At 46.1% G+C, this 14919-nt stretch overlaps 1 protein-coding gene across 2 annotated transcripts in view; it reads right to left on the bottom strand.

Moving 5' to 3' along the window:
- The window catches only part of TSPAN12 (tetraspanin 12), a 98731-nt gene extending 84199 nt beyond the window's left edge, over positions 1–14532 (bottom strand). The window contains exons 1-2 of one of the 2 annotated variants that reach the window (XM_069956069.1): positions 14387–14532; positions 5538–5678 (exon numbers count right to left, since the gene is read on the bottom strand). In XM_069956069.1, the coding sequence (XP_069812170.1) occupies positions 5538–5603 (66 nt within the window). In that variant the 5' untranslated portion in view covers positions 5604–5678; positions 14387–14532. Of the gene's footprint in view, positions 1–5537; positions 5679–9932; positions 10010–14386 lie in introns of those variants that run through there. The other variant, XM_069956070.1, reaches the window with a different exon arrangement.
- Between the last annotated feature and the right edge of the window lie 387 nt (positions 14533–14919).

The following is a 14919-nucleotide window of genomic DNA, read 5'->3' on the forward strand; positions in this document are numbered from 1 at the left end:
GCTAAACTCACCAGGTACAACCCACCATCCACGCTTGCAAAAATGTTCAGATACCGAGTACTTCAAGACTGGGGGCCCGAAAAGTGTTTGAGAACCGAGCAAGAATTTAAGAACCAAAGCAAACTTTTCTTGAAAGTACAGTTCGAGTTCCAAGCAGTTTGAAAAACAAGGTACCACTGTACTTTATTTTTAAAGCAGTTATATTCAATAACATAGATTCCAGCCTCTCTCTACCTTACAGAGTATACAATAATCATGACATTCTCTCACCAATACAGTATGTTTTTCTCGCCTCAGTGATTCTGTATAAATGGCAGGATTTTGCCGAATCAAATACCTTTCAGTAAACCAATGTAAATAAATAGTGTCTACTCAATGGCCAGATTTCCTGAGGTTTTGCTCTATTTGAGATGACTATATTATAAAGAATCTTTAAGGAAATTGGATTACAGTGTAATTCAATGCATTGTCTGTAGTTTACAGAAAACACTATACAGACTGAGCTAAGCTCTGCCACATAGACATATCCTTTCTTTTGTGAGCCAAACCAGACATTAGGTAAATGTATCACAAATCACAAGCAAATAGTCTCACAAGTGATATACCAGGCACGAGACAATAACCAGGTACAAGGCTGCTGAAGAGAAATCTATACATTTAGAATGATACACAGTAACATAGACTCCAATGTCTCAATAAGAAGATTTTTTTTTTATGCTACAATGATATTGCATAATAAGCATACTATATATACTATACTATATGCTGCTTGTTACAACAAAATCCAGGCATTACTAGGCAGCACTCATGCTTTGTACCTGACTGCTGCCTTGGTCCAATTGGTAGTATTAACGTATTAAACCTTAGCTGTTGGCCAAACAGTTGTTTGTCAGAAAGCTATTTTGCCCGACCCCAAAGTTGACAGGTGCATTTAAATTACTGTTTTCCCCCATCCATGGTGGTCTAGTGGGGGGATGCGATCGCGGAGGAGTGATTCCTCCATCTGGTCAGCCAAGGGTCTGCGCTGCAATGGCGCTGATCCCGGCTTGGTGATCTATTACTCCTAGCTGCAGCAGGCCTGAGCAAAAGATCAATGATCTTATTGATCTATGCAGTATATATATACTGCATAGATCTAAATGAGAGATCAATGTAGTGATACGAGAAGTCCCCCAGGGGGACATCTGGTTAGCGTGTAAAAGAAACAAACAACCCTTTTTTAATAATAAAAAAATCCCCCTCCCTAATAAAAGTCTGAATCACCCCCCTTTTACAATTTCATAAATAAAAATAAACAAACATATATGGTATCGCCGCATGCATAATCGTCCAAACTATTAAATTATCACATTCCTGATCTTGCAAGGTAAATGGCCTAAGCGCAAAAAATTCTAAAGTGCAAAATTGCTAAATTTTTGGTCGTATCAAATCTAGAAAAAGATTTAATAAAAAGCTATCAAAAAGTCACATATACGCAAACAAGGTACCGAAAGAAAGTACAGATCATGGTGCAAAAAATGACACCTCACACAGCCCCATAGACCAAAGAATAAAAGCGCTATAAGCCTGGGAATGGAGCAATTTTAAGGATTTTTTTTTTTAAAGGTTTGATTTTTTTAAAAAGCCATCAAATAAAATAAAAGTTACACAAGTTACATATTGTTGTAATCATACCAACTTGAGTAACATGTATAACATGTCAGTTTTACCCTAGGACGAACGGCATAAGCACAAAACCACCCCAAATAAAGAATATTGCATGCAATTGCTTGCAGGTGAATGTTTGTAATTTCTTATGTTTATAAGGGTACAAACCCACACACCGTATACGCAGCAGATACGCAGCAGATTTGAAACAGATTTGGTGGTGCAGATTTGATACTGTGTTCAGTTATTTAGATCTAATCTGCTGCGTATTTGTTGCATACTTGCTGCGTATTTGCTGCGTATCGCAGCAGTAAATACGCTGCGTATACGGTGTGGGGGTTTATGTCATATGCTGTGATCACGGCTCAGAGCGGGCCGAAACGCATCTAGCATTTTCACATTTTTGTATGTAACGATTTTATGTAATTGAAGAAATAAAATACCGGAATATATTGGAATGCTGGAATAAGTTTCTTTTATCCATAATAAAATCAATGACCTGCCAAGGAGCCGATCATTGGCTGATTGTTGTCTTTCAGCAGGTTATAAAATCATCGGCCGCCAACTGTGCATCGCTCCATGTAACAGGAGGAGTGCGGTTGGTGGCTGATGAAAGTATAAAGTAAATAATAAACATGTATACTTACCTCTCCATGCTCCCCGATGTTCTCCTGCCTCTTCCCAGCTGATCAGGACAACCTCTGAAGCTTTTATGCCCATCCCTAAAGTGACAGGCCGCTCAGCCAATCATTGGCTGTGGCGCTGTCTCTTTTTGTTGGCTACGGTCAGCTGGGAAGAGGCAGGAGGACACCGGGGTGTGTGGGTAGGTAAGTATACATGTTTATTATTTACTATATAAAACAATGTTAAGATGTCCAATGGTAAAGAGACTCTGTACCCACAATCTGCCCCTCCAAACTGCCTGTACCATCAGATAGCTGCTTTTAATCCAAGATTTGTCCTGGGGTCCATTCAGCAGGTGATGCAGTTATTATCCTAAAAAACAACATTTGTCAAATTGACGTGGCCTAGAGTACCCATGCTATAGGCCTGCACTGCCTCTCTGTTCCTCCTTACAGCCTTGCTCAATATTAGGAACACCTCTGGCCAGGATTTCTCCTATTCATCATTTGTCTGAACACTGCATACTGCTGGATCATTAAGACACATGTGCAGTGTTCACACAAGTGATGATTAGGAGAGATCCTACTCAGGGGTGTTCCTAATCATGAAGAGATGAGGAGGAACAGAGACCCTGTGCAGGCCTAAGGCACGGGTACTGTGGGCCATGCCAATTTGACAAAAGGTGCAAGTTGATTTTTAGGACAATAACTGCATTATCTGCCGAACGGATCTTGAAATAAAATTAGCTACAAGTGGATTGGGGGGGGGGGCAGACTGTGGGTATAAAGTCGCATTACCAATGTCCATGCACTACATATAAGTTTATTTTATATGTAATGCTAAATAAGACAGTCTTACAAAATGATTTTCAATGTGCTAATATAATTTTTTTAGCCACACCGTGATAAGCAAAACCACTGCTTAGTAGTAGCGAATGTGATCCTCAGTTGACAATTCAGGAATTGTGTAAATTTACCTCATTGTGTTGAAGTGTTGCTAAACAGCTTGAAATTCATATGTTCTACACATATTTCCAGGGGGACTGGAAACTTTGTGTACCCCAGATTAATTGTTTCTTTAATGGGGTTTTTTACCTACGAGGTTTCTAACTCAGCGTAGTCTCTGTATAGGTGGCACCTATGAAAAACGAGGGACAGGCTGAAAGGAGTCCGGATACAGACTGTGGTCTGTCCTGGACCTGTCCAGGCAGCTGAGGTCTAATTAAGGCCCTATTCCACCAACAGATCTGACGACAGATTATCTGCCAAAGATTTGAAGCCAAACCCAGGAACAGACTATAAAGAGAGAACAGGAAAGACTGGATTTCTCCTCTTTTCAAATCCACTCCTGGGTTTGGCTTCAAATCTTTGGCAGATAATCTGTCGTCAGATCTGTTGGTGGAATAGGGCCTTTACAAAGAAGGTTAAGAACAAAACAATACAGCAAGCAGAGATTAAAAGCACTATTACACAGAGTGATTATCTGTCCAATCGGGCAGACATCAATCTATGTAATAAAGAAATCAATCACCCGAGGAGCGAGCAGTCGCTTACTCGTTGGCTGATCGTTATCTTTTAACTACTTTAAAAATCTTCGGACACCGGTCGCGCATTGCCCTGTATAATAATTTATGTGCGGCTGATGGATGGCCAATGCCACCACAGACAAATCCCTGCAGTGACAGCCTGCTCAGCCAATCACTGACTGAGACGGGACAGTGCCATGGCCAGTAATTGGCTCAGCAGGCTGTCACAGAAAAGATGGGTTTGTCTGCAGCAGTGGCTGTGGTCAGTATGGGATGTAGAGACACGGCAGGAGGTCATCATGGGAGCATTGAGAGGTAAGCATAACATTTTTATAATTTTCTATATACTGACACCAGAGTACCCCTGTAAAGCAAGGTCTGCACAGATATCACTAATGATGTCTATGCAGCCCTTGCCACACAATTATCAAGCTGTGTAATAGAAGCAGAGAGGAGGCATTCCTAATGGCCGAGCTAGACACAGCATGCTTGAAAGCAGACAAGAGCCCAGCCTGGAGCATGAGCAGAGAAGAACCAAGAAGAACAGCACATCGGCAGGAGCAGACCACAATTAGGAGCCTACGTGGTTAGCAAATTATGTTCTATAGTTGCATTACAGTTCCTATATTGAGAGCCAATGAAGGCTCTGTACAACATTTACATACATGTAGTGTAGCACTAGGCTGGCATTGATAATGGATGTACACAACCCAACTAGAATCATATCAGATGAGCGTTTGGTGCCTTCAGGCTCCTTAAATACTGTACATCTTCTTGTAATGGTAATTGAGCTCATTTCTAGGCAGTCCCATAATCTCAGCCTGAAGTGCTCTCTAATGTATCATCATTATGTGGATTTCCCCTTCAAAATCTATTAAGTCATTAAATCAATGATGTAAAATGTTTCTGCGTATACAAGATAATGACTGAAGAAGAAAATGGTTGGGCACATATAAAAACTCTGTGCAAACTATGCATTCCGAAAAAATGTTCCTGGAAGAACTGTACATTACCATGCACCATTACAGTAACTCTCAAAACATTATTATTAGCCTTAAATTTAGGGTTAAACACACAAAATTCAGACAAAATGTACAAGCGACAGGGAAGCATCTTTTCTCAGTAAATGACAAGGCTGAGCCCAGTCATCTCTTATTATATTCTGCTGTTTCTTTTTAACCTTTGTACAATATCAATAATGGAACATAAAAGAGTCGCTCGTAGTTATCTCAGCTGTTTCCAAACTGCAAACACCAACAAACACTGTCAGCAACAGCCAGAAACATTCACTACGCTACATGCCATTGGAAAAGTCCTACTCTATCACTTTGAAATGAAAGTAGTCCAAGGCTTGGTCAGGACCTGAATATTTATTTCACACTTAAGAAGTTAATGAATAATTCTAGCTATGGCTACACAGCATATGACTGGGACCATTTAGGAGCACGATGAAAGAAATACACTGCTTCTTTAATTCCAGGGCAGTTATTTATCACCCTCTCCCTTTGATAAAGGAGGAAAAAGTTGGCACGAGAAATGGCACATGCGGCAGCAGTGTATGTTGATCAAAGGAGCTAATACAAGACAACCCTTAGATCTTTGGAAAATACATAGTAATCCTGCTAAATGAATTCATGCTTAGCTGTGCCCTTTGGTGCTTTTTCTCTTGGCCAGCTGTAACCCGAGTCGAGGCATTGCCACCTGCTTGACAGATTGGAACTGCCGGGCCCTCTTGACTCACCCAGAAAAGCAAATTGAGGGCGTAGAGCAGGCAGCGCAGGCACTTCACAGAGTCCTCTCTGGCCATTGTGCAATCTTGCAGGAGAAAGCGCCATCCTTTCACCACTTCATCCTCTCCAGGGACTACCGCAGATTCAGGGCACTTCAAAAAGGAAAGAGGAGGAAAGAGATCAACTTACAAATAATTTTAGTAAAAGCAAAGGTTAACTATGACTTGTAGCACATAAAAGACAAGATAAGATTATCCACCTGGACACACTGGTATACATCAGCATGGATGGCTGAGATGAATGTACGACAGCCTGTATTATGCCAAAGCCAGGCCTGAAATGTATGCAGTTTCTGAGTCTGCATTTGATGCAAATGTAAAGTGTACCTGTTATAAAAAAAATAAAAAAAAAGACATGTCCCAGAGACCCCCACTGCACCCCAGCCAATTGTTATAATCAGCAGAGAGAAGCATGTGGCTGAGTGCTTCTCTTCTTATCTTGCTGAAGGAGGTGGTCCCATAGACTTTTATTGAAGCCTGCTTTTTCCCATGAGGGTAGATGCTTCTAATCATCAGTGCAGGTCTGAACACAGAGGGGGAGATTTATGAAGGCTGTGGCCGGGGGGTACACCAGGGAGAAGGCATAGATTTACCCCTTCTCCCTGCCGTACGCCTGCCATTTCCCCCGCTCGCCTAATAGGAGGGCAGGGGCGTGTGGCAAGGTGGGGAGGAGGAGTGGCCTCTTCCTGCACCTGATCTATCATTATTTACACCTGCCTGCAAGCATAAATCATGATGCAAATCTACACCTGCTGGATTTGTTGTGCCAGGCGCAGGGCCAGCCGGGTTTACTAAGAGGAGTGTGCTTCTTAGTAAATTCAGCCGGGAAAAAGGGAACGGGGGCTCTTTTTAAGTGACCATGCCAATTTAACATGTGGATTTTACACTAGATATAAAGCTGCACCGATTCCCTGTAGAAAACTGAAATGTTACCTATGTATTTTGTGTCAAATGGAAAATCTAGTAGTTTGTGTGATTGGATACTCAATTTCAAGTGTTTGTTGGCTCTAAGGAAATTTAAGCAGTGCATCCCACATAGATACAAAATACACAGAGCAGAATGTTCATCTCCTATACATTTAGTGCAAAATGCAGAAAGAGTTGAGCCCACATGACAAGATGCTAGTTTGATCCGTGTTTTTATTACTAGATGGTAGTCAAGGACTACAAACACTTACTGTGCTGTTTGGTGATTTTCAGTTTAAAGGGTTTGTCCATGACAAGACAACTCCCTTTTTTTTACAACTTATTTATTAAATTTTTATCATTTTTACAAAAATTATTAGAATAACATAGCAACACAGCATTGATTACAGGATGTTACAACGGGATACAACATAAACAGTGTCATTAAATCACTTAACGTTGTTCAGTTGTTGAGAAATGACAATGTGGTCAAAGGGGCTGCAGAGAATATGCATCGTTAATAATATCAATATATGGGGTGACAATAGGTTTGGAATTTCAAGAGTTGAAAGGGTTGTAAGGTATAGTAGGGAAATAAGTGAGTAGGGATGGAAGGTAATAGGGATTAGTGTGAAGGGCCTGAATCTGCCTCTCTACGATTGGAATATGTCCCGCAACACCAATGCTGGGGGAAACATACAAACCAACAAACCGTACAAGACAACTCCTTTAATCCAATAGCTGCTAAATTGCTGATTTTGTGATTAATCATTGGGCTATGCATGAAATTTAGAAGGGCCACATGTAATACACGACTGTCACGAGTTTGTCACAGTGAGATCAGCTGCATATCAGTTATAATTACAGAGAAATATAACATCATGCTAGGAATTACTGACTGGTAAATCCATAAACAGCATCACCCCTGTTCACAGCTTGTGTGAGGTACTACAATTCAGTTTTATTTACTTCAATGGAAAATGAGCTACAAAACTGTACCCAAACGGTGTTGCTTTTATTTAAGCCTGGATAACCCATTTAAAACTGTTAGGGCGTATGTACACAGCCATATTATGGTTTTATAAAAGCCTCATGCTACTTTGGACTCTGTATATACAGAGGGTGTCCCTGTACAACATTCAGGCTCCAGATGACTATTTTAAATACTCTATAAATATTTTCATAGGACTATGCAACAATGAGAAGTGTGCCTGCTCATGGGAACCAATTAGATGTATAGTTATGTATAGACAACATGGAAGAACATGGGCCACCAATGCTGCAGAACGTTATCAGTTACTAAATCTTTCCATAAGCGCAGGCAGTATAAATATAAATGCAGAAGAAAAACATTGCAGTAGACCTTTATATTTACCAGCACGTAAGTATAAGAGAAAATGTTACTGGTGCTAGATTCACTAATGGCTAACATGATATTCATTTGTTTTGTGTAAATACTACTGGGGATAAAATCCATAAACTATACATACAACTCACTGCAGAATTTTATGATACTTTTGGGATCATATTTGTTGCAGAAATTTCTGAAACTTACCATAAGTTAAAAATTATGCAATAGTACAATTACAGAAATTATTCCAACTAGTCTGATAAATGAGAATATACATTTAGCACTCAAATACAGAATAAAACATACAACCTACTACAGTACTAAGTATTAGTATTTTTTGGAATAATGTATGGTCTTGTATCTGTTGTTTTTTTTTTTTTTTTTTTTTTATAGAGGACCCTAAATAAACACTACAATTATGGGAATGTAAAAAAATATACCTCATAGGTTTGGGTAATTCTGCTGACATATACATTTGCATACACTTTAAATCATTTGGCAACTTTCTCAATAAAAATAGTTTGAAAAAAAACACAAAAACATTTTAAACAGAAACAAACTATAATCCTGTACAGCTCCATAAATATGCTACTGATTTTTAATGTATCAAAAAATGCACCCCAATGTGTATGGTTTGTTTGGTTCTGAAAAGCAAAGGAGCTTATAGTATTCTATACAAAAAAAAAGGAATTCAGACCTGCCAAACATCACTCTTTGACACTTCGGGCATACCCCTATGCAGGAGAATTCTATGGCTAGATCACCGTATATGTCTGGACATTTTTCTTACGTATGTGCTTAAAAAGTCACCTTGCACTAATATAAAATAAAAATCCATGCATTAAAAATACTAGGGGCCATCACAGTAGAAAGTACCAAAAACATTGATGCTACAACTAACTTAGAAAATATCCTGATCAATCTACCTATATTTACTTCATGATTAAGTAAAAAAAAAGCTAGCCACAGGTGCCTTGCTGTCACAACCAAACCTTTCCTAAGGGCACTGCCAGCAGATCCAGCAACTCTTACTATTTGACGATAAGTTGCATCTCTTAACTCAATGCTCCAAACTATACGTCTGATTATCAGACTATACAGAACGATCATTCAGTGTGTAGGCCACTAACAAAAGGGACCTAAGACACATTGTTTTTTTAATGCATGATAATGGCCATGTAAGACATTGTGTGAGCATAAAATAAAATAGTTTTTTTAAAACCTAAACAAAATACTAGAATATGTGACCATTTTTCATACCACATAAAACTATGTGACATTGATAATAGAATTCTGCAATTTATACCAGCACTGTTTGGCTTAGTAAGGGGCATGGCCAGTTATTTGTATACAATGCAATATTATAATAATATAGTGATACTTTTCTTTACATTAAGGCGCATCACATCGTATGGACATATTGTAAACTGGCTAGGTCCACACGCAGTAAAAAAAAAAAGGTAAATATGGTTGTAATTTTGAGTAAAAATCTAACTATGGATGAAAATATGGTTAAAAAAGGCTGTATTTTACAAAAGCAGGTGGTAAATAATGAGCATGTTCACTTTTTTTTACTGCTGTAACGACGGGTGTTATTCTGTACTGTGTTCGCACTGCTGGACAATTTCCCATTGATTTCAATGGAGCACATTGTTATATTGAATACAAGGCCGTATTTTTAACCAAAAATACTCATATTACTTTTTTTTTTTTTTTTTATGTGTGAGCATTCTATTAACCTCAACCAAAATATTCTGGAGTTGTATCAGCAACATTTGACATATAGGAAACATGATACACATGAAAACACAAGAAATGTGTGGTACATTTACAACACTTCTGTGCACTTGACAAGGCAGCCCAATGTCTCATTGCTTATGTCACATGCTGATCACCTTGGGACAGAATAACCTAGAAACTGCTTGAATAGTTATAGAGGATAGGCACCTATTGGCATTTCCCACCACATAAGCCCCAGTATTATATACTGTAAGTCAAAGTAGCAACAAACCCTTTACACATAGGCTAATAAATATCACAACACATAAAGGTGTTAGTGCACACACAAGCAGATGCCCAGGGAAAGTTACCTGAACTTGGAGCAGCAGTGTGACAGCAGCTAGAGCCTCAGGAGCTGCATGTGTGCTGCATGTTACCTTGGTGCTAGTGCTGGGTGCCTGCTGCTGCTGTCACAGTCCTGTGCTGGGTGCCTGCTGCTGCTGTCACAGTCCTGTGCTGGGTGCCTGCTGCTGCTGTCACAGCCCTGTGCTGGGTGCCTGTTGCTGCTGTCACAGTCCTATGCTGGGTGCCTGCTGCTCCTGTCACAGCCCTGTGCTGGGTGCTTGCTGCTGCTGTCACAGTCCTGTGCTGGGTGCCTGCTGCTGTCACAGCCCTGTGCTGGGTGCCTGTTGCTGGGTGCCTGTTGCTGCGTTCCTGTTGCTGCTGTCACAGTCCTGTGCTGGGTGCCTGTTGCTGCTGTCACAGCCCTGTGCTGCGTTCCTGTTGCTGCTGTCACAGTCCTGTGCTGGGTGCCTGTTGCTGCTGTCACAGCCCTGTGCTGGGTGCCTGTTGCTGGGTGCCTGTTGCTGCTGTCTCAGCCCTGTGCTGCGTTCCTGTTGCTGCTGTCACAGTCCTGTGCTGGGTGCCTGTTGCTGCTGTCACAGTCCTGTGCTGGGTGCCTGCTGCTGCTGTCACAGTCCTGTGCTGGGTGCCTGCTGCTGCTGTCACAGTCCTGTGCTGGGTGCCTGCTGCTGCTGTCACAGCCCTGTGCTGGGTGCCTGTTGCTGCTGTCACAGTCCTATGCTGGGTGCCTGCTGCTGCTGTCACAGCCCTGTGCTGGGTGCCTGTTGCTGCTGTCACAGTCCTATGCTGGGTGCCTGCTGCTCCTGTCACAGCCCTGTGCTGGGTGCTTGCTGCTGCTGTCACAGTCCTGTGCTGGGTGCCTGCTGCTGTCACAGCCCTGTGCTGGGTGCCTGTTGCTGGGTGCCTGTTGCTGCGTTCCTGTTGCTGCTGTCACAGTCCTGTGCTGGGTGCCTGTTGCTGCTGTCACAGCCCTGTGCTGGGTGCCTGCTGCTGCTGTCACAGTCCTGTGCTGGGTGCCTGTTGCTGCTGTCACAGCCCTGTGCTGGGTGCCTGTTGCTGGGTGCCTGTTGCTGCTGTCTCAGCCCTGTGCTGCGTTCCTGTTGCTGCTGTCACAGTCCTGTGCTGGGTGCCTGTTGCTGCTGTCACAGTCCTGTGCTGGGTGCCTGTTGCTGCTGTCACAGCCCTGTGCTGGGTGCCTGCTGCTGCTGTCACAGCCCTGTGCTGGGTGCCTGTTACTGGGTGCCTGCTGCTGCTGTCACAGCCCTGTGCTGGGTGCCTGCTGCTGCTGTCACAGTCCTGTGCTGGGTGCCTGTTGCTGGGTGCCTGCTGCTGCTGTCACAGTCCTGTGCTGGGTGCCTGTTGCTGCTGTCACAGCCCTGTGCTGGGTGCCTGTTGCTGCTGTCACAGCCCTGTGCTGGGTGCCTGTTGCTGCTGTCACAGTCCTGTGCTGGGTGCCTGTTGCTGCTGTCACAGTCCTGTGCTGGGTGCCTGTTGCTGTCACAGTCCTGTGCTGGGTGCCTGTTGCTGTCACAGTCCTGTGCTGGGTGCCTGCTGCTGCTGTCACAGCCCTGTGCTGGGTGCCTGGTGCTGGGTGCCTGTTGCTGCTGTCACAGTCCTGTGCTGCGTTCCTGTTGCTGCTGTCACAGTCCTGTGCTGGGTGCCTGTTGCTGCTGTCACAGCCCTGTGCTGCGTTCCTGTTGCTGCTGTCACAGCCCTGTGCTGGGTGCCTGTTGCTGCTGTCACAGTCCTGTGCTGGGTGCCTGTTGCTGCTGTCACAGCCCTGTGCTGGGTGCCTGCTGCTGCTGTCACAGTCCTGTGCTGGGTGCCTGGTGCTGGGTGCCTGTTGCTGCTGTCACAGTCCTGTGCTGCGTTCCTGTTGCTGCTGTCACAGCCCTGTGCTGCGTTCCTGTTGCTGCTGTCACAGTCCTGTGCTGGGTGCCTGTTGCTGCTGTCACAGCCCTGTGCTGGGTGCCTGTTGCTGGGTGCCTGTTGCTGCTGTCTCAGCCCTGTGCTGCGTTCCTGTTGCTGCTGTCACAGTCCTGTGCTGGGTGCCTGTTGCTGCTGTCACAGCCCTGTGCTGGGTGCCTGTTGCTGCTGTCACAGTCCTGTGCTGGGTGCCTGTTGCTGCTGTCACAGCCCTGTGCTGCGTTCCTGTTGCTGCTGTCACAGTCCTGTGCTGGGTGCCTGTTGCTGCTGTCACAGCCCTGTGCTGGGTGCCTGTTGCTGGGTGCCTGTTGCTGCTGTCTCAGCCCTGTGCTGCGTTCCTGTTGCTGCTGTCACAGTCCTGTGCTGGGTGCCTGTTGCTGCTGTCACAGTCCTGTGCTGGGTGCCTGTTGCTGCTGTCACAGCCCTGTGCTGGGTACCTGTTGCTGCTGTCACAGTCCTGTGCTGGGTGCCTGTTGCTGCTGTCACAGTCCTGTGCTGGGTGCCTGCTGCTGCTGTCACAGTCCTGTGCTGGGTGCCTGTTGCTGCTGTCACAGTCCTGTGCTGCGTTCCTGTTGCTGCTGTCACAGTCCTGTGCTGGGTGCCTGTTGCTGCTGTCACAGTCCTGTGCTGGGTGACTGTTGCTGCTGTCACAGCCCTGTGCTGGGTGCCTGCTGCTGCTGTCACAGTCCTGTGCTGGGTGCCTGCTGCTGCTGTCACAGTCCTGTGCTGGGTGCCTGCTGCTGCTGTCACAGTCCTGTGCTGGGTGCCTGTTGCTGCTGTCACAGTCCTGTGCTGGGTGCCTGCTGCTGCTGTCACAGTCCTGTGCTGGGTGCCTGTTGCTGCTGTCACAGTCCTGTGCTGGGTGCCTGTTGCTGCTGTCACAGCCCTGTGCTGGGTGCCTCTTGCTGCTGTCACAGTCCTGTGCTGGGTGCCTGTTGCTGCTGTCACAGTCCTGTGCTGGGTGCCTGCTGCTGCTGTCACAGTCCTGTGCTGGGTGCCTGTTGCTGGGTGCCTGTTGCTGTCACAGCCCTGTGCTGGGTGCCTGTTGCTGGGTGCCTGTTGCTGTCACAGCCCTGTGCTGGGTGCCTGCTGCTGCTGTCACAGCCCTGTGCTGGGTGCCTGGTGCTGGGTGCCTGCTGCTGTCACAGTCCTGTGCTGGGTGCCTGCTGCTGCTGTCACAGCCCTGTGCTGGGTGCCTGCTGCTGCTGTCACAGCCCTGTCCTGGGTGCCTGCTGCTGCTGTCACAGCCCTGTGCTGGGTGCCTGCTGCTGCTGTCACAGTCCTGTGCTGGGTGCCTGCTGCTGCTGTCACAGTCCTGTGCTGGGTGCCTGTTGCTGCTGTCACAGTCCTGTGCTGGGTGCCTGTTGCTGCTGTCACAGTCCTGTGCTGGGTGCCTGTTGCTGCTGTCACAGTCATGTGCTGGGTGCCTGTTGCTGCTGTCACAGTCCTGTGCTGGGTGCCTGTTGCTGCTGTCACAGTCATGTGCTGGGTGCCTGCTGCTGCTGTCACAGTCCTGTGCTGGGTGCCTGTTGCTGCTGTCACAGTCCTGTGCTGGGTGCCTGCTGCTGCTGTCACAGCCCTGTGCTGGGTGCCTGTTGCTGCTGTCACAGTCCTGTGCTGGGTGCCTGTTGCTGCTGTCACAGTCCTGTGCTGGATGCCTGCTGCTGTCACAGTCCTGTGCTGGGTGCCTGCTGCTGCTGTCACAGTCCTGTGCTGGGTGCCTGCTGCTGCTGTCACAGCCCTGTGCTGGGTGCCTGTTGCTGCTGTCACAGTCCTGTGCTGGGTGCCTGTTGCTGCTGTCACAGCCCTGTGCTGGGTGCCTGTTGCTGCTGTCACAGTCATGTGCTGGGTGCCTGCTGCTGCTGTCACAGTCCTGTGCTGGGTGCCTGTTGCTGCTGTCACAGTCCTGTGCTGGGTGCCTGCTGCTGCTGTCACAGCCCTGTGCTGGGTGCCTGCTGCTGCTGTCACAGTCCTGTGCTGGGTGCCTGCTGCTGCTGTCACAGCCCTGTGCTGGGTGCCTGCTGCTGCTGTCACAGTCCTGTGCTGGGTGCCTGCTGCTGCTGTCACAGCCCTGTGCTGGGTGCCTGTTGCTGCTGTCACAGTCCTGTGCTGGGTGCCTGCTGCTGCTGTCACAGCCCTGTGCTGGGTGCCTGCTGCTGCTGTCACAGTCCTGTGCTGGGTGCCTGTTGCTGCTGTCACAGCCCTGTGCTGGGTGCCTGTTGCTGCTGTCACAGTCCTGTGCTGGGTGCCTGCTGCTGCTGTCACAGTCCTGTGCTGGGAATGTGAGAATAGATGGGCTGTGCACAGTTTAGGAATGCTGGATCTTTAGCCAGGGGCTGTGACCTGCAGCCATTTGTGTCTGTGCAGCTGGCTGTCAGTATACAGGCTGAGACACTTCTCCAGGCTGCACTGAGCACTCATTCATTGGCTGCACTCTGCTAGGAACATGCAGGGACTGGCTAAGTACTTTGGCACTTGCTTCTACTAGGTGACAAGTCTCCAGCCTGCTCCCAGTCCTGTACAATACTAGCATTACCTTATCCCAGCGCTGAGGAGAGTGTGACAGGAGCTGGGTGCTTCTCCCCCATGTGCTGTGAGGCACATCTCTAGCCTGTGAGGCGCAGGATCCCTTCCTGTACGCAGCCCCAGTGCTCAGCACAGATCCCAGCTGCTCTCAACTCTGCCGAGTCCCAAGCAGCAAGGCAAGCGAGTGCACAGCGCATGCGCAGCCTTCCTCCCACAATCATTGTTGGGTCCTGTAAGACATTTGATAAGTGCTAGGAATAACTCACCCCAGAATTCATGCCTCTAACTGGACACAGTTATTTTCCTACAGCACTATTTTTTACATGCATGCACATGTTTCACAATACTGACACTAGACTTCCAGGAATAGCTTTCTAAACTGGTAGTGGAAATGATTATTCTTGCATGGTGGTATTATGCTGTGGAGACCCTGGTGATAGGATTCCCCACAAAGAATTGTACAGTTGATAACGTACTACAAGAAAGTCATCACTCCAAAAATCACAATGTAAAATACAAAGACATTTGTTTCATTGGTTTCAG

This window comes from Dendropsophus ebraccatus, chromosome 1 (assembly GCF_027789765.1).
Source record: "Dendropsophus ebraccatus isolate aDenEbr1 chromosome 1, aDenEbr1.pat, whole genome shotgun sequence".
NCBI lineage: Eukaryota > Metazoa > Chordata > Amphibia > Anura > Hylidae > Dendropsophus > Dendropsophus ebraccatus.